This window comes from Leptodactylus fuscus, chromosome 3, assembly GCF_031893055.1.
Source record: "Leptodactylus fuscus isolate aLepFus1 chromosome 3, aLepFus1.hap2, whole genome shotgun sequence".
In the NCBI taxonomy this organism is placed as follows: domain Eukaryota; kingdom Metazoa; phylum Chordata; class Amphibia; order Anura; family Leptodactylidae; genus Leptodactylus; species Leptodactylus fuscus.
In genome coordinates, this window is record NC_134267.1 from 194,355,209 (window position 1) to 194,382,131 (window position 26,923).

At 41.8% G+C, this 26,923-nt stretch overlaps 2 protein-coding genes across 3 annotated transcripts; both read left to right on the top strand.

Annotated features, from left to right (window-relative positions):
• RBP2 (retinol binding protein 2) lies at nt 1-3,749 on the top strand. Its single transcript, XM_075266761.1, has 4 exons — nt 1-152; nt 1,937-2,115; nt 2,204-2,305; nt 3,593-3,749. Exons 1-4 carry the CDS (start codon nt 80-82, stop codon nt 3,644-3,646), a joined length of 408 nt encoding a protein of 135 aa, XP_075122862.1. The 5' UTR covers nt 1-79; the 3' UTR covers nt 3,647-3,749.
• A 7,076-nt stretch (nt 3,750-10,825) lies between these two features.
• COPB2 (coat protein complex I subunit beta 2) lies at nt 10,826-26,433 on the top strand. Of its 2 annotated transcripts, XR_012715341.1 has the most exons (23): nt 10,826-10,930; nt 14,049-14,186; nt 14,267-14,353; nt 15,099-15,225; nt 16,445-16,593; nt 16,696-16,842; nt 16,938-17,037; nt 18,811-18,953; nt 19,393-19,592; nt 20,333-20,443; nt 20,560-20,648; nt 21,098-21,204; nt 21,301-21,444; nt 21,752-21,882; nt 22,429-22,636; nt 22,739-22,849; nt 24,135-24,349; nt 24,459-24,551; nt 24,643-24,823; nt 24,943-25,011; nt 25,892-26,008; nt 26,099-26,247; nt 26,291-26,433. XR_012715341.1 is itself a non-coding variant. In XM_075268972.1 (22 exons), exons 1-22 carry the CDS (start codon nt 10,928-10,930, stop codon nt 26,189-26,191), a joined length of 2,763 nt encoding a protein of 920 aa, XP_075125073.1. In that variant the 5' UTR covers nt 10,826-10,927; the 3' UTR covers nt 26,192-26,433. The 2 variants fall into 2 exon arrangements, 1 of the variants encoding a protein (XP_075125073.1); XM_075268972.1 differs by having other exon boundaries at nt 26,099-26,433.
• Nucleotides 26,434-26,923: the final 490 nt, after the last annotated feature.

A 26,923-nucleotide genomic window follows, 5' to 3' on the forward strand; every position in this document is an offset into this window, starting at 1 on the left:
GCTGTCACAGTCTAGTTTTCTTGCAGTCTGCCCTCCTGTCCATACCGTCCGTGCAGCAGCCCACCTCCATCACATCATCATGCCTGCAGACTACAATGGCACCTGGGTCATGGAGACCAATGACAACTTTGATGGATACATGAAGGCATTAGGTATTGTACATTCTAGTCTCTGACCTCTGTAGGGTTTTATAAATGTAAAGGGATTAGTGAGATATCCTTGAAAAAAAGTGAGTTATCACTTGGGAAGTATATAAGTGTTAGGGCACTTTGTTCACTTTGAGATTAACGCTACGTTCTCATGCGGCATTACTACATTTACAGACCTTGGGCTTGTTTCTTACATCTGAATTGACAGCGTAAAAATCCATGCACATTCTGCAAAGACAACCTCATTTGGATTCGTCTAACATATTATCGGTTGCAGAAATTTTTGTCATAAGTGAATGTACCCTAACAGGTGATCATGGTGGACAGTTTTGCTACCTTGCAGATATAGCGGTATTGCACGGACAAATTTAGCACACAGGGGCAAATTCAACATTCCCTCTATGTCAGAAAACTGGCATATAGAGACAGTGAGTCCCAATCCATGACAAGCCACATCTGGCACATTCTACAAATGTTAGCGGGGCAAAGATCCAGGGAGATGCCCACGCTACGTCCAACACATTTTTACACCAGTGTTCTGAGATTCAGTGGAAATCTACATGGATTTCCATTCGGTTGCAAGTCCAATAAGCAGATTTAGGAAGCAGCCTCTTCATACATCTCTCAGCTCTTGTGCCAGTCGGGACATTTATTACGACTGGTGTTCAATATGCCAGTCTCAATAAATTTGCCCCATTGTCTCCAAACAGTATAACTTTTCACTACCTGCACTTCAGGTATTGTATGAACAAGGGCTGAGATCAGGGTATGTGTGGTGGGTTGTCACTTGACCATCATATGAGAGAAAGTGAATTATAGGTTAAAAGGAAAAGCTAAGCTTTGCCATTTACTTTTTACAACCAAACCGGCTTTTGTGCAGCAGATATTGCTGTATGTATCAGATAATAAGTACAGTAAGTACTTTCCATTGGCCTGGTGCGGTGACGGTGCAGGCACACAGGAATATAGCTAGGACAGATAAAACAGAGCAATGCTCAGGATATTGGCAAGAATGTTTCCAATCATTTACTGCAAACATTGATATTGTATAGAGTTGTATTCATTTTTCATTTCTATATAGTTTGCACCCAACAAATGTTTGCTTGGCTTATTACTGGCACCTTTACATGGGCCAAATGTTAGGAAACAACTGTTGTTTGGGACATTCATTCTCCATAACTGGACCAATAAGCAGCCCGTGTAATAGGGAGTATACACTGTGTGACTGCAGTCAGCACTTCCCTGCAGCGTCAGGTGGATGGTAAAATGTTCTCTCATCCCTACACTGTACTCCGCAAGTGATGTAGGGAATTTTGGGGTGAAGAGAATGGAAATTATAACAACATTAGGGATTGATGGGTAATGGGGTGTATTGGAGACAAGCACATGACCATCTGACAGCTAGTATGCTGAGCTTCAGGTTGGCAGGCACCTTGTTTAATCCCTGTCCTGGGCACCATGAGATGCACTAGCGACAGAATACACATGTAAATTACATTGGAATAGCAATACCCGTTCTGTGGTGCCCTCTGCTGGTCTTTCTGCAAATGTACAATTATTGTAAAAGTCCACAGTAGCATGTCAATCAAAATAGCCTAAAAGGCAAGTATGGAACGATAGTGGGATATAAGCAGAAGCCGCGTTATATGAACATGCAGAGCACCCAAAAAAAACATACTGATAGGGAATTTAGATGTTGAGCCCTACTTAGGAAAGTGTTGATAATATTTCTGTAAAAGGGTTGCAGAATATGATGAGTAAAATTCCCTATCCATTTCTTTCCGCAGATATTGACTTTGCTACCAGGAAGATTGCTGCTCATCTGACCCAGACCAAAGAACTTGTTCAGAATGGAAATGATTTCCAGACCAAGACCCTCAGCACGTTCAGGAATTATGAGCTCAACTACACTGTTGGGGTAGAGTTTGAGGAGAAGACTAAAGGCCTGGATAACCGGGTGGTGCAGGTAGGTGACTACTGGCTTTCCATGGCCTGACTTTATCTATATAACTAGTTACAATGGGAAACTGATGTCTTTGTCATTGATGTTACAGACCTTGGTGTCTTGGGATGGCGATAAACTTGTCTGTGTCCAGAAGGGAGAGAAGAAGAACCGTGGCTGGGTGCACTGGATCGAGGGAGACAAACTTTACTTGGTAAGAGCTTAGGGTCCTTATACCGTGACAGTACTGCAAATGACCACTTCTGGGTGAAGTCTAACCTCATAGTCAGGAATAATTTCACATATTTTCAGTTCTACCATATATTTTGCACACTGGCCTTTTTCTATCAGACAACATTTCAATGCTATTTTGGGTGGTGGTTGCTGGGAGTTGTAGTTTTACAACAGCTGGAGTGCCGAAGGTTGCCTACCCATGGGCTATCATTAAAGGGATATTCCCATCTCATAAACTAATGGCTAGGATTTGCCATCATGTTATGATCAACCACAGTGAATGAAGAGTACACTAATCCGATGTAGTGCTGCGTTCTCCTTGCTGTTTTTCCTTTACATAGCCAGGTAAATGGGCGGACACTGTGTAAAGTAAAAACACATGTTCCCCTATTTACGGGAATGGGGCTGGTTGCACTATGCAGGTAAAAATTAGGTTACAAAATCCTGTATATGGGAAATATTTGTTGGGTGTTCAACCTTCAGGACCACCATGATCAGTAGAATGAAAGGACTGCCCCAGATCCTGCACCTCAGTCCATACAAGTCCTCTGGACAGAGGCACAGCGTGTACAGATTTGTGCGGTCCTTTTATTCGAATGACCACGACGGTCCCAGGGTTCAGACCTCCAAAATAGACTATAGGATAGACTATCAATAGCTCTAAATTCTTTTGAAGTATTATTTACTTAAAACAGGAAAAACCCTTCAGGAATATCCCAGAAGCCATGTTACCATATTACAATCTATGGATACAAATTTAAGGAAATTCTACTATTCTGTTAATATAATGTGATTTGTATTTCTAGCGTCATTACATTATTTGGGTCCATCAGTGAAAATTGTAGGGGGACCTAACCCTCTAGAGAACTTATGTATGCCCACTTTGATTGACATATTATCAATGAGGATCAATGCATTATTTGTGAATCATTGTATTAGAAACAGACCCTAGTGACAGGAAAATGACTATAAAAACAGTTCCAAAAGGGTTCCTCTTCATCCAGAACTTTGGGGCTCTGCTATTATGTGCCAAATAATGTAACAAAAATTTGAGCCCCCTCCAAGGGATTCCCTAGAACTCCTGTGTGCTATCCTGTGTATCTCCATATACAGCTAAAGGGTCAAATTCTGGGGAACATGGGACTCGAAAATAGTACAAAGAAAAATTGGGGCAGTTGTCCATAGCAATCATTATGTCCGGATGTTATACAAAGAAGTTCTATGTGAACACCACCATAACTTATTCTATTGTATCTTTGTATTTTAGGACCTAACATGTGAAGATCAAGTTTGTCACCAGGTCTTCAAAAAGAAGAACTAAGAAGTCCAAGATTATCTGCATACTGCCTTGTTTGTCTTTATTGTGTAGATACATCTGTGATATGTCTGTCAATTTTATTAATAAAACAAAGATATTTCTAAGAAAGTCTTACATTTTCTGTATGTACATAATAAATCACATCGGTTTTACACTCAATGCTCATAAATGGAATAGTTTGGGGACATTAAAGAGGACTTTTCACCATATCCATCAATTCTAGTTCTTAGCAATAGTCGCTACTCCACTGATTCCAGAACAGTTGGAATTTTAATTTTTTTTATGTAGATTGTGAGCCCCATATAGGGATCACAATGTACATTTTTTCCTATCAATATGTCTTTGTAATATGGGAGGAAACCAACACAAACATGAGGAGAACATACAAACTCCTTGCAGATGTTGTCCTTGGCAGGATTTGACTCCAAGACTCCAATGATGCAATGCTAACCACTGAGGCACCGTGATGCCCCAGTTGGAATTTTCTCTCTAGCCCCCACCATTCCAGCGTAACAAGCGCAGCTAGTTTCGGGGCCTGATGTGCTATTTAAGCTCTGTAATGTCAAGTGGGCGGTGTCAGGCAGGGGGTGTGAGTCAGAGCTCCAATCAGAGGCAGCCAGTGTCAGAGCTCAGAATCGCACCTCATTGTCTGCTCCTGCCTGACCCTGCCCTCCTGACCGTACAGAGATTAAATAGCATATCAGGCACCAAAGATAACAGCATTGATTGCTCAGGAATGGTGGGGGCTAGAGAAAAAATTCCCACTGTGCCAGGATCAGTGTAGGGGAGGCTATTAAATGATGTAAAGAGCTGAACATGTTAAAGGTGGTGAAAGATCCTCTTTAAATGTAAAATTAATTTACAAAAACTGCCAAGTAACCATATAAATATTAAGTATTGAAAACTCAACGTTCAGATTCATGTCAAAATGATGATACCAAAACAGGACTGCAAGGTATCCTATCATAAGTTAGTCTGACTACCATGTGACACACCAAGCACTTCATGATACAGATGTGAACAGACCCAGAAGCCAGGAAAATCCCTTTAAAGGGAGTCTACCAGGAGGAAAATTGGTATCAGACTAAAGCCAAGTACCTTGTACAGCTGCTGCTACACTTTGAAAAGACATCTTTCTTCTTCCTCATTGCAGCTCCATTTTCATTACAATCTGTCCTGTAGTCTTAGGCAAATTAGAATGCAAAGTGAGAGATGTCACTCAAGGAAAGGGGGAAGCAGATGAAGGGTCGTTGGGAGCGATTAAATGAAAATGGAGCCGCACTGCATAATAAGAAAGGCATCTTTGGAAAGTGTAGAAACTGGACTACAAGAAACTGCCATTAGTTTGACACCGTCTTTCTCACTGATAGACTCCCTTTAATAAGGCTTACATAAAGATCCATACAACCTCTCCTGTAGCCTGGGATTTCATTCAGAGGTATAACAGAGGTTTTTCTGTTCCATTCCTTCCTTTATGACGAAATCGCCCATGTGCTTGAGCCTTTATTCCATAAATGAATAATGTGATGGTCATTCCACCTTGTAAAGAGGTTTTGCAGAAGCTGAAGATTCTATTTTAGGGAATGATGTATCCCAACTATTAATTATAAAGAATATAAGAAGTTGCCATAGAAATTAAGAACCGTATACACTCCCTGAGATCTTATAGCAGAGAATGTTGCCGTAAGTACAGGATGATACGTATGAACAAGCACACAAACACCTAGCTATCTTGTGCACATACAGAACATGCATGTCAAACAAGTAACATACTTCTCCATCCCCTTTGTAAGACTTCCTACCACTCAGCACGGATTAGACTGGTCACAGGACATACTTCCTTGCATTTGTCACTTCTCAAAGGGGTTGTCCAGTGTAGTTTTTTACAATAGTCATCCAAAAACAAGCAGATCGCAGAGCATCTCTTAGCCCCAACCCAGCAATTACTTGTAAACCATGGGGGACCCCAGCAGAAGGTGTTATATTTTTCTGCAGCCAACACCATGGGACAAATGAAGCATACTTTATGATCCATTACACATCAATAGGCTGTCCATATAACACATTGATGACAATGGTGACTGTGGATTTCCTTGGGGCATGCCCCTTCACAGGTTAGCCTTGATAAATCATCATATAGATGTCACAATCCCTCATGAATGTGCCCATCCACAGAAGATAGAGGACAGTCAATGGCATTCTTCCTCGACCTATCCATAAATACACATACACGGAATGGCTCAGCATACATTATTCATTTTGCTTACTTGTACAGCACCATCATATACTGCAGCACTTTTGGACATGTGGAGAATATACAAACACCTCGCAGATGTTGATCTTGGCAGGATTTGAACCCAGAACTCCAGCACTAGAATAAAATAAGATACCACCACTTACCCTGGAGGCAATCATCTCATGGGAGACCTAAGGATTAGCCATGTTGGAATCTATCTTTGACCTAATCCTGTTATGTCGAACCAACTCCATACATATTAGATCGTTGCCAATTTTTCAGAATTAGATTTCTATACTGAGTACGGCCATCTTTATCGGCTGGCACTTTAGACCAACTTTCACTACATTTGTGATCTCTCATGAAATATTCCTAGAGCTACTGGAAGACTCATATATCACTAGTGTATGACTCACTGTTACTCCTGCATAAACTTTTATTACACTGGACAAAGTGCACTTACAAGGTACAACGTGAGAGTACAATCTGTATCCAGAGCCTGCCAGTAAGCCGTTCCACATGGTATGAAGAGCCCACTGGCTATGACTTCTTCAGATTTTGAACATGCGACATATCAATTATTTTCTGAGGGTTGAAAGGTTGTAAGCAGCCCGGCCACCTGTTTTCAGCTGGTTTTTGTCATGGGCTAGTCCACGGGCTCAGAATCACACCCCCTGCCTTCTCCTGCCTAACACCGTACACCTGACAGAACAGAGGCTAAGTAGCATATCAGGCACCAAAACTAACTGCACTGATTTTCCAGGACAGAGAGGGCTAGAGAAAAGGTTCCAACTGCGCCGGAATCAGTAGGGCAGATCCTATTAAAAAATGCAAAGAGCTACAATTTGTGGAGGTGGTGAAATGTCCTCTTTAACAAGTAGAAATATCTTAATGCAGCTCACCATATCTTTATCCAGCTGGCAGAGAAAAATCCTCAACTTGTCAGTCTTACCATGGCAAAATTTGGGACTTGGCTTCACCCAGCAGGTACCCATTGATCACTCTAACTTTTATTACTACCTGACCTATCCAAATGGAAACCTGATGCACACCATTAAAGGGGTTGCTTGATCACGAAAATGGGGAGTCGTTCAATTCAGTTCTATTGAACTACCAGGATGGCAATCTCCAGCAGCCAAATAGAAGTCAATAGAGCAGTGGTCATGCATTGGGACCTGTTCTGGGGATAAATGTATATAGTGGGTAAATCAGTGTACCCCATAAATCATTGCACCACTGGTGACATCATGAGAATAACTATACTATCTTTACTTTAGACCTGTTACTGTGGATGGCGGCACTGACACGCTCTTTTTACACAGCCTTAGGCCTCATGCATATGCTTATGTGCACTGTAAGTGTGCTCGCCCTGTATTTCACGGCTAGCACAGTGACCCATTCCTTTCTATGACCCCATACATATTGTCTGTTGATCTGATGGAAAAATCAGACATCTGGTGTTGGTTCAGCATCTGAGCTGGTGCTGGAGCTGGTGATGTAACAGTAGAGTTCCAACCTGCTACTTGCCCTGCTGTACTATTACTTTAATATGCACGTTTTATACTTGTGGCATATCTTGGGCAATCCAAGAGATGCCAACTCGGAGCTGGTTATAATTCAGGAGTAATTTAAACCTTTAAAAAAAAAATCTAATAAATATGCTTTTTTTTAAAACAAGAGTTGAGTGCGGTGCAAAAGCACACAAACTGCAAAAGTTTTCACAAGTTAGGCTTGCGCTAAAACATGAGCTTTTTTTGTCACCATAAAACTTAGGTACAGGTTTTAATGAATATTCCCCAATAAGTTCCTTGGCAATATAGGTGTTGTACCCTAAGAAGGGCTTCACACGGATGTAATTGGCCTGTGAAATACAGATTGGATGGTGACTGTAGTTCCAGTACTGAACTTAGTAGCTGGGACCCGGACCCCAGGCACACAATCCTATTAATATTATAAATGTGAAAGTTTGTGAGTTTGTGGGTTTGTGTGTTTGGATGTTTGCATGTTCGGATGTTTGTTCCTCAATCACGGAAAAACCGCTCCACCGATTTGGCTGAAATTTTCCACAAACATAGTTAATACACCCGATTAAACAATAGGCTACTTTTCCTCACAATAGCGCACATACGTTTGTGCCAGGACCCCCACAAAACCCAAACTCACACCACCATCTCTGCAATCTCACACACTTTGGACCATAGCAAGCCACAAACTTCATATTGCCCTCTACAGCCTCGCCCCTAACCCCACACAATCTCATATACATATACTTTACCACTTTGCCCCTCACCTTAACGATACTCCAGGAGGCTCTCTTTAACGCTCCGGAGCAGCCATGTTTGCCGACCCCCACCGCTCTGACAATCCGCGACACCGCCCACCCATGTCAATACCCCTAGGAGGTCTAATAAATGCAAAAAAAAAGTTTAAAAAAAAGTAAAACAAATATAAAAAAAATAAATAAAAAGGATTAAAAATTCAAATCACCCCCCTTTCCCTAGAACACATATAAAAGTAGTTAAAAACTGTGAAACACATACATGTTAGGTATCCCCACGTCCGAAATCGCCCGCTCTACAAAGCTATACAAATATTTTTCCTGTTCGGTAAACGCCGTAGCGGGAAAAATGGTCAAAAGTTCCAAACCGCCATTTTTTCACTGTTTTGATTCTGATAAAAATTTGAATAAAAAGTGATCAAAGCAATAACATTTCCCGAAAATGGTAGAACTACAAAGTACACCGGGCCCCGCAAAAAAAGACGCCCTATACATCCCCGTACACGCACGTATAAAAAAGTTACGGCTGTCGGAATATGGCGACTTTTCAAAAAATAATATATTAACACAGTTTTGGATTTTTTTTAAGGGGTCAAAATGTAAATAAAACCATATAAATTTGGTATCCCCGGAATCGTAACGAAACATAGAATACAGGGGACAGGTCATTTTGGTTGCACAGTGAACGCTGTAAAACCAAAGCCCGTAAGAAAGTCGCAGAAATGCATTTTTTCTTCAAATCCACCCCATTCTGAATTTTTTCCCTGCTTCCCAGTATATTATATAGAATAAATAATGGTGCATCATGAAGAAAAATTTGTCCCAGGAAAAATTAAGACCTCATATGGCTCTGGGAGCGGAGAAATAAAAAAAGTTATGAGGTTTAGAAGGAGGGGAGTCAAAAACGAAAATCAAAAAATGCCATCGGCGGGAAAGGGTTAACTTCAAATACTTCTGTCCCAAAGTCACTATGTACAGTTTCTCACAACACCGTATAGCAGCTCAAATACAAGTTAACTTCAACACAAAAGTCTCACGTATTCGCTGAATTACAGCAAAAACAAGATACAAAGTTACATTTCATATCCCATACTTTATACACAGTACGAAAACCTTACCCATGCCTATATATACCCACTGTTACAATCACCGCAGACGAAGTCGCGGGTACCAGCTAGTCATATATAAGGCTCAGAGTCCCTGCCTCCCCACATGACTGCTGTTCCATACTGCAGTCACAATTTCGGTATAGGTAGTCCCACAGAGGCAGGGACTCCAAGCATCATTGATGGCTGTGTTGCTTTTAAGTCTGGTCCCAGTTCAACGTTTGGTTTGGGGAATATGGATAACATCAGGTCTGCATTCAACAGACCAAATACTTCCATGTGCAATTGGCCCAAAGCTAGTCTCATATCACGTTTTTCCTACATGGTTTATGTCTCCATTTTGAAAAAAAAAAAAAAGTATGCACAGAAATCAAATGCAAGCCATGGATGTGCACCAGACATGGAGCTTCCAGACCTCAGGCCCCAAGATTCCAGGTCCTTCGCCATCCGCCTGGCCACATCACGGTTGACATTGCACAGCCGTAATTGTGGATGGCAGTTTTCATGATGTGGCTACACCTGCTTTTCCATTCAGCCATTTTGCGGTTGGCATATGGCTGTGGTGGATTTTCTATAATGATATACTTGTCGCCATTTGTATAAGATGGCCACAATGGTGTCACAATAGTCTCTTAGGTTATATTCACGTTACGTTTCTCCAGTGAAGTTCAAAAGCATGCAGACGAATGCCATGGAGGGTACTTGTTTTATACGGTCGCCATTCTTTTTGCAAAAAGTGTAGTATACCTTGCTTTTCGATCCGACAAAAAACTGAGACGCGTACATTGTTTTTCTTTCACTAAAGTCTCTGCCTTTCCACGGCATTTGTTTATATTTTTTTCAAAATGGTGACATGAAATGTATATGGGAAAAATGTTATGTGACCCGAGCCTAAGGGAGTATTACGGCACCATTAATATTTGACATTGGATGCCCTCACTCCTAGGAACCCCGATTTATAGACTAAAGGGGAGCGCCACATCCCTTTATATACAATGCCATGGTATGTGGACGCTCTCACTCCTAGGAACCCCGATTTATAGACTAAAGGGGAGCGCCACATCCCTTTATATACAATGCCATAGTATATGGACGCCCTCACTCCTAGGAACCCCGATTTATAGACTATAGGGGAGCACCACATCCCTTTATACACAACGCCATGGTATATGGATGCCCTCACTCCTATAAACCCCGATTTATAGATTAAAGGGGAGCGCCACATCCCTTTATACACAACGCAATGGTATATGGTTAATTCGCTTCACAGAAGACCAGTTAGAGCTATTATCATTATTACTATCGCTGCATAACTAATAACCAATACATTTTTCTGGACCATGAAAGCAATGATTATAATTATTATCAAAGGTTACACCAGAATTGTCATTTCTGTGGCCATTTTATACAAATGACGACTATATCGTAATCGAGAATCCACGAAAGCCTAATGCCAACCGCAACATGGCTGTCCGGAAAAGCTGACGTAGCCACGTCATGAAATTTACTCGCAGTGCCATCCACAAGATGGCCGTGCAACGTCAACGGGAGTGATCTGAACAGACCAGACGGATGTGAAGGGGCCTGGAATCTCGCGAGATCTGCCAGTAGTCCCGGAAGCTCCACGTCAGTCAGAGGGAGAGAGACCAGGGGGAACCGGAGACATGGTGAGTATAACCGGGAGCCGGGAGAACTATGTGGCAGCCCGGCGGCATGTCAGCTCTTTATAGGAAATGTTAGTGGGTGGGATAATAGGGGTGTAGGTGGCATCAGATGGTACCGTCCGCCCCCCACCCCAGGAATGGACACGTCAGGGCAGGTATTGTGTACAGTGTGCTTGCAGGCGTGCTGGGACTTGTAGTTCCACTGCTGCTAACACTTCTTTTCTTAGATCTCTCCATAGACAAACAATAATTCCTTCCTTGTTCTATGGGAGATCAGTGTGAAAAGTGATATCTGACAACTTCTGTGGCCATCATAGAGGACACATAGGTTGTCACCCAGCTGAATGGCAAATCTGCAGTGTAATGCATCGGTTCCTTACAACATAGACATTAGCCATTCACTGCTGGGAAAGCTGGGTGACAGAGAGAGCTGTAATGGCAGCCATATTGGTTGGTATTTGGTGGGGCACAATATATGGCAGGAGAGGAACCCTTAGACTTCTGGTTTGTCGCAGTGACTGCCGAAAATTGCCCAATGAAACGCGCTGTAAGGGTGCATTCACACTGAGTAAACTCTAGCTTATTTTGTAGAGTAAAATTACACTTGTAAATTTTGCTATCCCATTGACTTCAATGACATTTTACAGGCGTATTTTTTACACTTGTAAAAAAATATCATTGAAGTCAATAGGATAGCAAAATTTACAAGTGTAATTTTACTCTTCAAAATAAGCTAGCGTTTACTCAGTGTTCATCCAGAGGTTTCAGAACCCAATGGTTCCCACTATAATCAATAATCTGTCTGCTCAATTTGTGTCTGCTGTTTTAGCAGTCTTTGTGTCCGTTGTTCTGGTCCTCAAAAGGGTAGAACAAGTCATGTGAACATGGCTTAATACGTTGACCTGGGAAAATTAGCGTTTCCTACAGTATAATTTATTATCGTATTAAATGGGGATGAAATATGAGATGGGTCAGACAAATATCTGGACTGATACATATACAGATCAATAAATACAAGAACTGGCGGCCAAATCCTTGTACAGCCAATATCTACTCCATACACATGCCCACTCGAGTGAGAATCTGCTGTACAGAGGGAGAGGGGAATAAGACGCTGCAAGACTCTTCTGATGGAGATTTATCTCCTCCATGAAACCAACCAAGGATGTCCCATCCTTCTGTTCCCAAACCTTTGCAGACATTAGATGGTAGGCTTGGCTGATGTTGAAGTAATATGTCTGTGCCTGGTTGTATGGGCATTGTCCTCTGATTGAGCCTTGGACATTAGTAACATCGCCAGGGACACAGGCTTGCTTGCTGCGGGGATCTGTCCACAGTCATGGTGGGCTCTAGGGATATTGAGAACCTCCTATAGATGTCAGATGCCTCTAAATAGGGAATTGATATTAAAAGCATTGGGCAGATTTACTAAACAGATTAACACAGACCGCCCTGAAGATGCGTCAGGCACATCGTGGTAGTGCACACTGGGACAGATTATTAAAGGGCTTGTCCAGGAATTATAACTGATGTGAGTTATAATTAATATGTTGGGCCTCCAAAATTCATATCTTTTTTTTTTTTTTCTGTCGACAAAAATTTTGCTATCTTTTTTTTCCCCTCCCTTCACTTTTTCCATGGAGACTTGAACCTGGGATCTCTGACCCCCAGTGCATTGCAGATAGGTTCTCCGTGGGGAACATGCATAGGCAGTCAGGAATCGTTCTTTGGCCTCATGGCTGCCATGGTGGGGAAAGGGGAGTGGTCAACCTTGTCCCAGACCTCTGGATGCCATGATCGCTATTGATCACGGCATCCAGGGGGTTAATTAATCAGAGTCAGTGTATCCCCTGACTCTGAAAGTTGATCCTGGGCCTTGGCTGTGTAACACAGCCGAGTGCCATAATTAATGCCGCTGGCACAGCTCCATATTCTTATGACACTGACCTTTAGGCATATGTGCAAAGCAATGGTGCACAGTGGGAAGGGGTTAAAAAGGACCTTTTACCACCTTCATCAAGTCCAGAACTCTTGGTATCATTTAATATCTGCTGCTCCACTGATTGTGGCACCGTTGGAGTTTTTTCTGTAGACCCCACCATTCCTGAGCAGTCAGTGCTGTTAGTTTTGGTGTCTGATACACAGAGCTTAAATAGCACATCAAGTACCAATACCAACTGTATTTAATGCTTGGCAACGGTGGGGGCTAGAGAAAAAAAATTCCATTTGTGCTGGAATCTTCGCCTATTATCAGATTCTAAGAACTTTAATTGATAGAATTTATTATTATTATTATATTATTATTATTATTATTATTATTATTATTAACTTTAATTGATAGAAGTGATGAAAGGTCCTCTTTAATAATTATAGTAATATACGTAATTTATGGATTTTGGATTCTTTCCATGAGTACCACTGCTGAATCAACTTCACTATAAAACAGAAAACAGTATTTTTGATGTCATATGAAAAATGAGATTCTGTATATTCAAATATATCATAGTAAGAACAGTTGGGATTGGGAGCAGCTGTAGCTCCCTATACATACAGTATATACATATACCAGTCCTGGCAGAGTTTCTAACTGATGATAACTGGAATCTTGGTATCTAGCGAAAAATAAAATCTCATTTCTAATATGACACCAAATTCACTGTTCTATGTTTTACTGTGCTGAGATATAATGATTTAAAGCAACACACCGCCTTCCCACCCGACCCATTTTCATCGCTTTATTAGAGCCTGCAGTCCAGTAAAAAGCAAGGCAAAGAATGAAGAAGGGATCAAAGTGGATTTGGTCATAAGGTTTCATGGAAATAACCCAAAATTATCAAAGTATATTACAATATTTATTAATAACACAAAAGCCACCAGAAAATCCAAGGTTGCGTGAAAGTTTAGTTCCATTATTGAGAGATATACGTATGTATCCCACACATTGAACATTGTAATAGAAAACAAGGCAGAATGACTAGGTTGTTCCTCCCACCAAGGAAAAATGGAATAACAAGTAGTCAAAAAGCAGGCTATGTGGCTGCACGGTGTATGGTGTACTATTGTGTTATTCTGATCAGGAGACGTTCTAGCCATCGTTGCCTCATGTGTCCTTTATTTGCAGCCTCTGCGACTTGACATCAAGAGGAAGCTGACTGCTCGGTCCGACCGAGTAAAGAGCGTTGACCTGCACCCTACAGAGCCATGGATGCTGGCCAGTCTGTACAATGGCAGCGTGTGTGTATGGAACCACGAGACACAGGTAACACCCTATTACATATTGCTTAGATAGATTCCAAGGACTTATCACATTTTACTGACCTCCTGTTTTTGTTCTTTTAGACCCTGGTGAAAACTTTTGAAGTATGTGATCTACCAGTCAGAGCAGCAAAGTTTGTGGCGAGGAAAAATTGGGTTGTCACTGGAGCAGTAAGTATAAAGTCCTATAAGTTCTTCTAGTGTGATGGTATAAATGGGGTCTCTAATACATGATGGCATGGCAGGTTCTTGAGAGACTCTAAGGACTTCTGTAAGATTCCTCTAAATCCCATTTATTATGCAGGTGGGGTCATTATTTTAATGCAAGTAGGGGTCAGGACTCTACAGTTGCTCCCTTTAGTTGTATATTTGCTGTGGACAGTACCATTGATGGTCCCATTCCAGCCCCATCAGACTTAAGATCGCGGCCATTAGTGACTGATAGTGATGCGTTGTGAAAATCAAGAATTAATACGTTGGTTGATAAGGGCAGCTATTGAGTAGAAACACAATGGGTCAATTTTTTTTAGACTGGTGTATTGTATTTTAAAGGCCCCAACTGGCAAAGGAACTGGAGATTTATGAATAATTTGCAGTCTATTCATACGTCTGTCGGACGTTCAGAATGGAAATCTATATCAGGTAGGAACTGGTGTAGATTTCCATTCTATCTCATGCTGATCACTGCCCTGCTCTGTCCACATTCGCAGAAGGTGGTGGGCGAGGTGTGTTGATTATGGCCTTGCACCAAATATCATCCCTCAATCTCGCCCCAATATTCAGGGCTGCTGGACATAATGTATAATTTTGAACCAGGGATCTGTCCGATTTCGAGCAGAGGTTCATAGTAGCCCCTAGTAAACAATTATGTTTGTGATGGAGTCATTAATCTCATCGTCCTCTATTTTCTTCTAAGGATGACATGCAGATTAGAGTGTTCAATTACAACACATTGGAGAGGGTTCACATGTTCGAGGCTCACTCTGACTACATCCGCTGCATTGCCGTGCACCCCACCCAGCCTTTCATACTGACCAGCAGTGGTAAGCCTTTCAGCTTGTTAGCATGAACCTATCTCTCTTACAGGATTTTCTGTGGGTATATGTAGCTGGCAAGGTAAATGAATGTGATATGTTTTTATTAGCAGTACTGCAGATGTAATAAAAGACAATTCCAATGAAATCAGATTATCCATAGACCTGTAAACTATAGATTGCTGATCTATAATATTACAATAAAACCCACCAGTAAGCTACAACAGAGATTCTGGAAGAGAATTTGTTTTCCTTGTTTTTTCCATTCACTGCAGTTCTTTCATACATTAGACTTTGAAGCTTCCAACTAGGAGAGAAAAGCACTAAGACCGTGCTGAATCTGTCTCATGACTACACCAGTGGTGACTGACTTACCCCAATGACTTATAGTCTAAAAGTGTTGAGAACAGGCACAGATATATGAATTATAGGATAGGAAGGTTTGGAACATCCTGAATGCTTTCACCTGCACAGTAGAGGACACTTCAGCCATCTCTTAAACTTTCAGCCAATCACATGAAAAATGAGTCCCTCTAGTTGTCATTTCATTGGCCAAAAAGATGCACGTCATGTCCATACAGAACCTTAAAGTGGTTCTATAGGGAGTATGTGATCACATCCTCTGGGAATTTATATGCTGTAAGCCCAGGGGTTCCAGACTGGTTCTGAACCCTGGTCGTGTCATTGAGACAGCCCCCAAACTAGATCCTCCCTCCTCGTGATACCTGTCCTGTGGGCCAAGCTTTTCTACTATAATGATGTATTCAGCCAGCATCCATAGCACAAGAAACTGACAGTGAACATGAGAAAGAAGGGAGGAGGTAAATCCACTCGTGGGCTGGGTGCTGGTTCTCATCATGTGACCCGAGGTCTGAGCCAGCCCAGAGCCCCTGGGTTTGCCAAATACAAAACCCCAGAGGACGTAAGTAATCACAGTATACCTAAAGGACACATTTAATTTGTATATGGACACTGTTAACCCTGAAAGAGCTATGTAGAAAAAAATGGTAAACAGTATTGCTGGGAGAACCTACCCACAGGATTTCACAGGAGGAGGTGATAGGTCACAGATATAACATAGTGTAACAAATAAGTAATGTAAATTCTTTCTTACTTTCACAAATAAATGCCATGCTCCTGTATAAGAGCCATACTAGAAAACATTGAGATTCTGATACATGAGAAATGTAAGGACGACTAAAGCCAGTATTACATCTGATTCCTTTAGATGACATGCTGATCAAGTTGTGGGACTGGGATAAGAAGTGGACCTGCTCCCAGGTGTTTGAAGGCCATACACACTACGTCATGCAGATTGTCATCAACCCCAAGGATAACAACCAGTTTGCTAGTGCCTCACTAGATCGCACCATTAAGGTAAAGTATACCTTGTATCTGTTTCGAATGGTTCAGTCAATTTTGGGTTGTATTGATTATTCTGGACTCATTATTCACTTTTCTTATCTCTGTGCTGTGCAGGTTTGGCAGCTTGGATCCTCCTCCCCCAACTTTACATTAGAAGGGCACGAGAAAGGGGTTAACTGCATTGACTATTACAGTGGGGGTGACAAACCCTATCTGATCTCTGGAGCAGATGACAGACTTGTCAAGATTTGGGACTACCAGGTTTGTAAAACTAGCATATTACCAGGTGAGATGTTGGTTTTGTGTCCCTTGTTTAGTCTTTTTACTGACATGTTATTGGGTTTTCCCTTATTCAGAATAAGACTTGTGTCCAGACTCTGGAGGGTCATGCTCAGAACGTCTCCTGTGTCAGCTTCCACCCTGAGCTTCCCATTATAATCACTGGTTCAGAAGATGGTAAGTGCATTACATAATGTGTACATGGCGTACTTTCCTGACTGACATATGATTTTGTTTCCTTAAGTACTGTATGATCTTAAAGAACATTTACAGTTTATAAAAAAAAAAAAAAAAAGCACCTGCACATATAAAACTCGTACATTTGCAGCTGTTTTTGCGCTACTTTTACTGTTACTAGCTGACAGTACAATTGCTATAGATATTGTGCCACAGCTTTTACAGACCCTTAGCAGGGTTGATCTGGGAAAATTTCTCAACAGTTCCACAAGAATCTATAGTGTGAAGTCAGTAACAAATTTTGCAAATTTTGTTGCTTCACCTGACCATGCAGGATAACAAATATTATCCACTGCCGCTCTTGTGGCTATGCTTCTTTGAGCCCCCTGCTTATTTGGGGGCACCCAATCTATAGCAATGACATATTGTCACATCTGATCTGTCCTCTGGACACTAAGTGGGAGACGAGAGAATTGCTTGTAAAGATATGCCATGGGTGGCGAGTATGGTGGCATTTTTTGGCTTTAAACTTTGATTATAGTAGTTTGTTTTTTGCTACAGATTTACAGCTACATCTGCAACAAATGGATTTTATTGCAAATTTTGACCTCAAATCAATTTTGCTTCTGAAAATTTGCAGCAGTTCTCTGAACACACATTTAATTCCATTGAACCAAAATTTTAGAGCACTAATATATTTTGCAGACCTATAAGTCTGGAAAACTTGTAGTTCCTGGATTGATGACTGAAAAGTGGTTGTCACTAGCGTGAACTGTGAACCTGAGCTATGTAGTAGACAAAGGCAGGATAGAATAGTAAAAGAATTTACAGGTACAGAGTATAAAGTTTCAGTTGAAAACACTGACCGGCTGACGATGTGATGTGTATGGAGACTGCCCATCGTCCCCCAGCAGCAGATACTGAGTGACAGAAGGGTCAAGCATGTTGGTTTTCAGTATGCCTAATCCTTTTGTTCTCAGTGATATCTGACAGTGGCTTCCTCTCCTCCTGGTTTAACAGCTAACATTACATCTTGCTACATTATTCCTTACTACAAGGAGAGTGCTTATATTAACTTTCTGAAGAGGTGATACTTCTAATCTTAGAAATATAGGCCCTTTAATGACGTATGTAGTCAAAGGGCAATATACTTCTTAGAGCCTTTTTCAACTCTGTGGTTGCTTCAGCCATCTTTTTCGGTGTGGCCTGCTAGGGGAGCAGTATATCAACCAGGGACAGAAATAGACTTGACAGGCTGATCAGAAGGGCCAGCTCTGTCCTGGGGAGCCCCCTGGACCCAGTACAGGTGGTCGGTGACAGAAGGATACTGTCTGTGGTGACCTCCATGCGGGAGAACAAATCCCACCCCATGTATGGGACCCTGATGGGACTTGGCAGCACTGTAAGTTACCATCTGCTTCACCCCAAGTGTGAGAAGGAACGCTATCGCAAGTCCTTCCTTCCAACCGCGATCAGGCTGTATAATCTACATCAGACCAAGCAAAGATCACTCCGCACAGAAAACTAATGATTATGATTATGAAGTCTTCCTTCTTTCTCTTCTGTTCCTTAGCTGCTATGGACTCCTAGTATATCTTCTTTTTCTCAGCTTATGTGTGTCTACTCTGTAATATATTACTGTATATTATCCTGTATCTGTATTACTATGCTGCTGTAACATACTGAAATTTCCCCACTGTGGGACTATTAAAGGATTATTTTATCTTATCTTAATCTTAGTTTTTACATTCTGTATAAAACCTTTCCTTTTAGGTACTGTGAGGATCTGGCATTCCAGCACTTACCGTCTGGAGAGTACCCTGAACTATGGCATGGAGCGAGTCTGGTGTGTGTCTGGTCTTCGTGGCTCCAATAATGTGGCTCTAGGATACGATGAGGGCAGCATCATTGTCAAGGTGAGGCCTATTGTCTGCGTGCATAGTTATGAAGTTGATAGTTAAGTTCTTACTGTCATTCATTATGGAATTTTAGAATTGTCTTCGTGAGTTGCTGTAAGATTTTATGCAATTTTATATATTTTTTTTGTAAACCTATTCAGGTTTATGTGGTCTATGGGAGTTACACAAAGAGCCAACTAAGCAGCGACTCTTTCCAAAACTCCCACAGACCATAATGAAGAAGGAAAGAAAGCCATACCAAAGAGCATACTCCTCTTCATTGTAGGCCCATGAGACGTAATAAAACTGTGCCATACCCTAAACTTTAACTAGTAAACATTTTTTTTTATTTTAATACCGAGCCTACTGTTGTAAGTTATAATTTTCACTTATGTAAACATATAGCTTTCCCAATGACATGGAAATTTAATGACTTTTCCTCTCCCTCTATCTGTAGTTGGGTCGTGAAGAACCAGCAATGTCCATGGATGCAAATGGCAAAATCATCTGGGCCAAGCACTCAGAAGTGCAGCAAGCTAACCTAAAAGCCATGGGGGAAACGGAGATTAAGGATGGAGAGAGGCTCCCGCTAGCTGTTAAGGACATGGGAAGCTGTGAGATATATCCTCAGACTATCCAACACAACCCCAATGGGAGGTAAGATTATAAATGGAAAGGGTACAAACACTATGGTAATATGAAGTAAGATGAATGACTGTAAAGAGTAGAAGTAAGACTATTGCTGCAAAATGTACATTTGGGGAAAAGGCTACACTCACACATAGTACCATAGATATGCTGCGGGCAGAAAATCTGTAGCATCTAAATCTCATCCACACACTGCAGATAAAATCTGTGCAGACATTGATCTGCTGTGTGGATTCAATCTGCACACACATCCTTTCTCCAGGTTTTTACTGCAGACTTTGCTCCTTTTAATTCAGCAGTGTGAATCTGTGGTCAATCCACATGTAATGCAGATTTTTCTGTGGAGTCACTATGGAATTTGCAGTGACATCTGCAACAGATTTTTTTCTTTGTGATATGTAGCAAGTAAGGTTGGATTCACACAGCCAACCTTGGACCCGGACACACAGTCTGTGTATCTGCTGCATTTACCGGCCCACATTCTCCATTAAGCTGAGCTGTTGTCGGGCCCGTAAATGCAGCTGATATAGGGACGATGATTCCTGACAGCTTCAGGTTTGTATAGCACGCTGAAAGTTGTACTTTCACATCAGCTGGCGTCTACATATTGGAGATCACTGATGTAGAGGACACAGTAGATGGGAATTCGGTTGCTGCATTAGATATAGTGGGGAGGTAATACTGGGACTGTGGTTTTTGTCCTTATCTTAGTTTCCCATTTAATCTTTTGACTTGCAATGTCATTCCAGGTTCGTGGTGGTTTGTGGAGATGGAGAATACATCATTTACACTGCTATGGCCCTGAGAAACAAGAGCTTCGGATCTGCACAGGAATTTGTGTGGGCTCACGATTCCTCTGAGTAAGTCTCGGTCTCTTTAGCATTAAGTCATAGATGCGGTGTAGGGACCACAGTATTAGATTGTATTATATTCTACTACAGGTGATCCTCCTCCTTATCATATGTTCTATCCCTAGGTACGCTATACGTGAGAGCAGCAGCGTAGTGAAGATTTTCAAAAACTTCAAGGAGAAGAAGAGCTTCAAGCCAGACTTTGGTGCAGAAGGTTGGTTTTCTGGAGTCTGATATACATGATGAAAATATGGTTTGTGTATATGTCATAAGTTTGTGATACTCTGTAGAGTATTGGAGCAGAATACACTGCACAGCAAGAGTTATGTACTTAAAGGGCTTTTCCAGGCTAAAAATATTGATTACCTATCCTTAGGATAGATCATCTTTATTGGACATCTCTGTTTTCGGTATTCGCCAAACCAGCTTGCTGTAGATTAGCTTCTATTCATTCGAACTCCATTCTCTGTGTATCTGCTACTGAGAACAGCTGATCAGTGGGGGTGCCTGGTTTTACAGAAAACAAGTATTGGCTTATTGTGCCTGCTCCAAGGTTCAGCATGAAGACAGATATCAACAATGCTTACTGTTGGAAGGAGGGTATGAAACTGGTTACGTCCATAGCAATGTGGTTGTGATATTCTTGCCATATTCTAATTTCAGGTATCTATGGAGGGTTCCTACTCGGTGTGCGATCTGTTAACGGTTTGGCCTTCTACGACTGGGAGAACACAGAGCTTATCCGCAGGATAGAAATTCAGCCTAAGCATGTAAGATTTTATACTAATCTTACTTTAATGTTAAGAAAGTGTTTGTCCTGGAACTTGCAGCATCCTTATCTCTCACCCATTCTTACTGTTTGGCAGATTTTCTGGTCTGACTCTGGAGAGCTGGTGTGCATTGCTACAGAGGAATCTTTCTTTATCCTCAAATACCTGTCTGAGAAAGTAGCTACTGCGCAAGAGACACATGAAGGCGTTTCTGAAGATGGCATAGAAGATGCATTTGAGGTAGGCAGGGTTCAGAAGTCTGTGGTTGTAATGTGACATGGACGCCTGGTAATGTTATTTGGCTAGAGCTGCCACCTTGCTAAACAGCATTTACCCTTGAGTGCCTGTTTGACTGTTTCCTACACGACAAGCAGGAGAATTGGAAACGCTGTCCTGCTAGCAGATAGGATGGGGTATTACCACTGTTTTGATAGTAAGTTCTTGTAATGGTTGCTGATCAAGAAGAAAGACGAAGTTTTTACCTAATGAAAAACAACACCTTTGTAGATCTTATAATAATACTTTAATCCTCTGCTTTCCTTCTCAGGTGCTTGGTGAAATTCAAGAGATAGTGAAAACCGGTCTTTGGGTTGGGGACTGCTTTATCTACACCAGTACTGTAAACAGACTCAACTATTATGTTGGTGGAGAGATTGTTACCATTGCACATTTGGACAGGTGAGTGATTCATGTCGCTTTACAGAATAATTCTGAGGTCTTAAAGTGACAGAGTTGTGGTTGCGTGAAGACCGTAAGAAGTCAAGCAGTGCCCTGTGGACTCTCACACCATCATCCACTAACCTCTTGCCACCTATAGTGCTGGTGTGTAATGTCACATTCACTTCGACCAGTCTTTAGACCTTCCTCAGTCTATATTCAAGCCTTAAAAGGATTATACTATGAAAACTATTTATCCTCTATCCATAGGATTCCATAGGATAGAACATAAATTGTTGAGGTCTCAGCAGTGATGGAGCTAATGCCTATGCCTATACAGTGACGTACTTTTACACTGGTTTGGCAGCACATATTTTTGATGTGAACCACTAGAAAAAGGCTCAGATACAGTGTACACAGAGTTTTAGATACATTTATCATCTATATCTGGAATAAAATAAAAATAAAAATTCAGAAGTTTCCCTACTTTAGTTGGTCAGGTCACTGGGTGTGCCATGCCTGCTGCTGACTTAAGTGTGCCCACCGACTTGCCGTTTCATTCTGCAGAACCATGTACTTGCTGGGGTACATACCTAAAGATAATCGCCTGTACCTGGGAGACAAAGAGCTGAATATTGTCAGTTACTCTCTGCTGGTGTCCGTTCTGGAGTATCAGACCGCCGTGATGAGGAGAGACTTCAGCATGGCAGACAAAGTCATTCCAACCATCCCTAAAGAGCAGAGGACACGTGTTGCCCACTTTCTGGAGAAGCAAGTAAGGACGTTATATTTGTGATCCTGTTTGTGATTTTTAGGCTTGAAGATAGAAGAAGGATGTACAACGTAATTGTATTTGTTCTCTCATTGTGCCGTTTAGGGCTTCAAACAACAGGCCCTGGCCGTGTCTACAGATCCTGAGCATCGCTTTGAGCTGGCACTGCAGCTGGGAGAACTGAAGATTGCATATCAGCTAGCGGTAGAAGCAGAGGTAATGGGCTCTCTATTCTCTGATCCTGCAGTGTACACTTATACAGCTTTACACTTAGATTTCTGCTCATACTGCATTACCTTCCCTTTTATGTGAGGGTCTTACTTTGGCGCTAATTGTAAGCCGGAAAAAGATAGATAGATAGATAGATAGATAGATAGATAGATAGATAGATAGATATGTCTATTTATATATCTTACATTGTACAATCTCTGCTGACATGTCCGTATGGCCCATGAATACAATTCTGGAGCATCTTTTCTAAGACCTCTGTGTTGTGCTGTTCCTCTTTTATTTCTCCTAGAATCTTATGAGTAAATTGCCAGGGCATTACATTTTCCCTTCTCACAGGGACGTGTCCCTGCACAGTCATGCCCAGTTGTCAATTTATTCATGAATTTCTAGGAGAGATGACACAAAACACATTTGGAAACTGATGTGTTCCTTTGAGTCTAAGGCCCCACATTGCAGAAACGCAGACTCTTTGGTTTGATTTTGCTGCGGTGTTTTGAGCCAAAGCCTGTAGTGGATTGAGCAGAAGTATAAGAACTTTCTATATAATTCCCATTCCTTTTGTAGCCATTCCTGGCTTTGGTTGAAAAAACCGCAGCAAAATCTGCAACAAAAAAAACTTTCCGCAAAGTGGGACCTCAGCCTTAAAGAGGTTTTCCCGGCATTTTGATGGTCCATCCCCTGCTGTTCTGGATGGCTTTCAGGCCCGGTACTATGCAGGCAATGAAACGGCAAGGATAGGGCTCCGTACATTGTATAGTGGCCACATGACATTACGGCAGCTCTGGATTGTCCCAAATACGTACCTCTGGCAGACGGCTTAGACCACTGACTGCAAGCAGCTGCATATTTCTGTGCTGCAGGAGAAATTAAGTGTTCTATGCTGCCTATCCAGATATATGAGTAAGCCTGTTTTACATGGTTGTGCTTAATGAGGACCTGTCTAAAAAGCTCAATGTCATACATTATATGATCTGAGCTGTCACCATGGGCATTCTAGTGTTTTCTTCATACAAATCCATTCAGATTTCCAAAGATGTCCATTTAGTATTGATGTAAATTAGAGTATACCAGCCAAGTGGGTAGTAACACTATGATTTCTCTGGTGGTTGGGTCTCTGGGTGTTGCATGTCATGTAGTGTTACCGCCCACTTGGCTATTATTGTATAACACCGCTGCTTGATCCAATTCTTGGGTTGGACTATCTTCCACTTTGTTTATTCACCCTGAGGTGTGAAAATAATACTGATTTTCTTCTTTTTCCTTCTTGTAGTCTGAACAGAAGTGGAAGCAATTGGCTGAATTGGCCATCAGTAAATGCCAGTTTGGCCTGGCCCAGGAGTGTCTGCACAACGCTCAGGACTATGGAGGACTTCTACTATTGGCTACATCTTCAGGAAATGCCTCCATGGTAAACAAGCTGGCAGAAGGAGCCGAGAGAGATGGGAAGAACAACGTGGCCTTCTTGAGCTACTTTTTGTTGGGGAAGTAAGTGTCTTCATCCATTAGATCTTCCCTCTGAGCTTGTAGTTTTAGGTTGGAGGATTTGGTTTCCCTACTAGATTGTCACTGTCATTACTTTACTTTTCGTTTTCAGACTTGACACTTGCCTGGAGCTCCTGATCTCCACTGGTCGTCTGCCTGAGGCAGCTTTCTTAGCACGAACATATCTGCCGAGCCAGGTGTCCAGGTAAGTTATTTCTATGGGATTTTCCTATGGTGTAGTATACACATTAATAAGTGTGGTTGGTGATGGTTTTACCTTGAATTTGAATTACTAGGGTGGTGAAGCTGTGGAAGGAAAGTCTATCCAAAATTAACCAAAAGGCTGCAGATTCCTTGGCTGATCCCACTGAATATGAGAACTTGTTTCCTGGTCTGAAGGAAGCCTTTGTAGGAGAGCAGTTTTTGAAGCAGAAGGACAGTGCTCTCCGCCCAGGCAGTCACTATCGCCATGTCACTGTAAGGATCTGTACATTGCTTGTCATTTCTGTAAATCGGGTCATGTCGCTTGCTTACCTTTATAGATTGACACGTCACTAACGTAGTAATGGGGGTTTTTTTTTTCCCCATTTGTGCAGCCAAATGAAGAGAGAAATGTGTTGGAAGAAGCAAAGGGCTTCGAACCCTCAGAAGAAGCCAGCGCAGAAGTGAGTTCTGTAATTGAGCTTGTAAATGCCTAATGATGCCAACCTGCCAGGCTTGGTATATAGCAAATATACTCTGTAAGCTTTTAGTTAATGTAATGAATAGAAGTTTTCCAGCAGGTGGCAGCATAACACATTGAATCTGCTTCTGTCAGGGCTCTGCGGCAGTAGTCAGGATCTGTCTGGTGATTGGGGACAGGGCACGGGACTGTTACCTTTTAAATGTTTTGTGTAGCCCTTCAATAGAGACACAGGCTGTGTCTGAGGCCTCAATGGCAAAGTAAGCTGCCCAGAGATAACAATGTGTCATTTACTCTCAAGATAGGTGTCTGATCCCTGGAATCCCCACTGATTATGAGAACCGGTATCTCATACGCCTCGTTTTGAATGGAATGCCAGCCATGCATTCTGCCACATTCAAAGTCTGTGGGAGTTGTAAAGGTATCAAAATATGGAAGCGTTTCAGGTTATTTTCAAGGTGTTAAGTGGCGATGGTGAAAGTCTGATGTGCTGGCTTACCAAGTATGGAGGTTGCAAAGGAGTAATCTTGTAGACAACTTGAAGAGCGAATTGAGTGCAGAGAGGAAGGTCTTGTGAGGACAAAGTAATCGGGAGGTTAAGGTGGTGAGGTATGGAGGGGGACAGGTTATTGACAGATTGTATGGCAGTGGTTTACTTTGAATTAGTTGAGTAACAGTGAAGAGTAAAGTAGTGAAGAGCCTGGCAGAGAAGGATTAAAAAAGATCTCTCGGCTCTCCAAATATGTTTTAGTAAATGCTTGAATTCCTCGTTCATGTAAAACATGGAGCGCATACAACCTGCAGACATTGTCCTGAACTGTCACATTCAACTACACTAAAATGATGATTTTTACTTTCTGTAGCAAGAGGAAAATGAAAGAGATGTCACTCCCCCACCAGCAGCGCCTACACCCATAGTGTCTGCACCAAGATCACCCTCTCCTGTCCAAGAGCCAGTACCCAAAACTACAGAAGAGAAGGTATGTGGTAGGAGCTGCTTGGATTGTGTCCTCGGATCACAGGGTTATGTCATTTTAAGAACATTAATGCTGATCCACCTTATTTTCTAGGCTTTCCTGGACTTGGAAGAAGATTTGGACAACATGGAATTAGATGACATAGATACCACAGACATAAACTTAGACGATGAGCTCTCCGACTAGACTACATTCAATAGATTTTTAATTTAAGTGACCAAACCGGCTTTTTTTTTCCAGTTGTTTTATTGGCCGAACTGCACTTGGAGAGCAATGATCGCCCAGATCCAGAGTCCAGACATCAGCCATCTATGTAGGAGCAGGGCCTTCCTTGTACATTTCCTTATCATTAGCTCTTCTCTCTCCTGTTTTTGTCTACACATAAACCTTTGATTTTTGTGCATTAACTGAATAAAGGTTATTGCGAACTTGTCTTCTATTTTTGAGTCTCCCAGATGCCAGTCATGAAAACTTTTTTCTATAATACTGTGAGTGTCTCATAGCTGCTTATGTGCATAAGAGATGTAAGATGACTCTCGCATTTCTTTCCCACTCAGCAACTTTTTATGTATATTGGACTTCCTTCCCTGCAGGTCAGTCTGTTCACTTCTCAGCCTAGACTTACATGCCTGTGGTAGACCCCCGCCCTCAAGGTGCTAAACTTTTCTACCACGGTTCTGTGAATCTAGGCTGAGAAGTGAAGAATAGACTGAGTGTCAGGGTAGGAAGTACAATATACATAAAAAGTGGCTCTGTTTCCAGATCCCTCATACATTTGAGTATATTGAGGGGTCCATGAACATAGTCAAAAATATCGGTCTTGTGAATAGTCCCCATTCACATACAGTAAATTTAACGCAGCTATGTGACAGCTGTTAGAAAAAGAAAATGGATCACATGGCTGTTTTTCACTCATGT

Coding starts and splice junctions, on each gene's coding strand:
- COPB2 (XM_075268972.1), top strand. Junction 22,637..22,738: donor CCCACTTTCTGGAGAAGCAA/GTAAGGACGTTA, acceptor TGTGCCGTTTAG/GGCTTCAAACAACAGGCCCT. Junction 24,824..24,942: donor GTCACTATCGCCATGTCACT/GTAAGGATCTGT, acceptor CCATTTGTGCAG/CCAAATGAAGAGAGAAATGT.
- RBP2 (XM_075266761.1), top strand. CDS start 80: ATGCCTGCAGACTACAATGGCACCTGGGTCATGGAGACCAATGACAAC. Junction 153..1,936: donor TGGATACATGAAGGCATTAG/GTATTGTACATT, acceptor TTCTTTCCGCAG/ATATTGACTTTGCTACCAGG. Junction 2,306..3,592: donor AGGGAGACAAACTTTACTTG/GTAAGAGCTTAG, acceptor TTTGTATTTTAG/GACCTAACATGTGAAGATCA.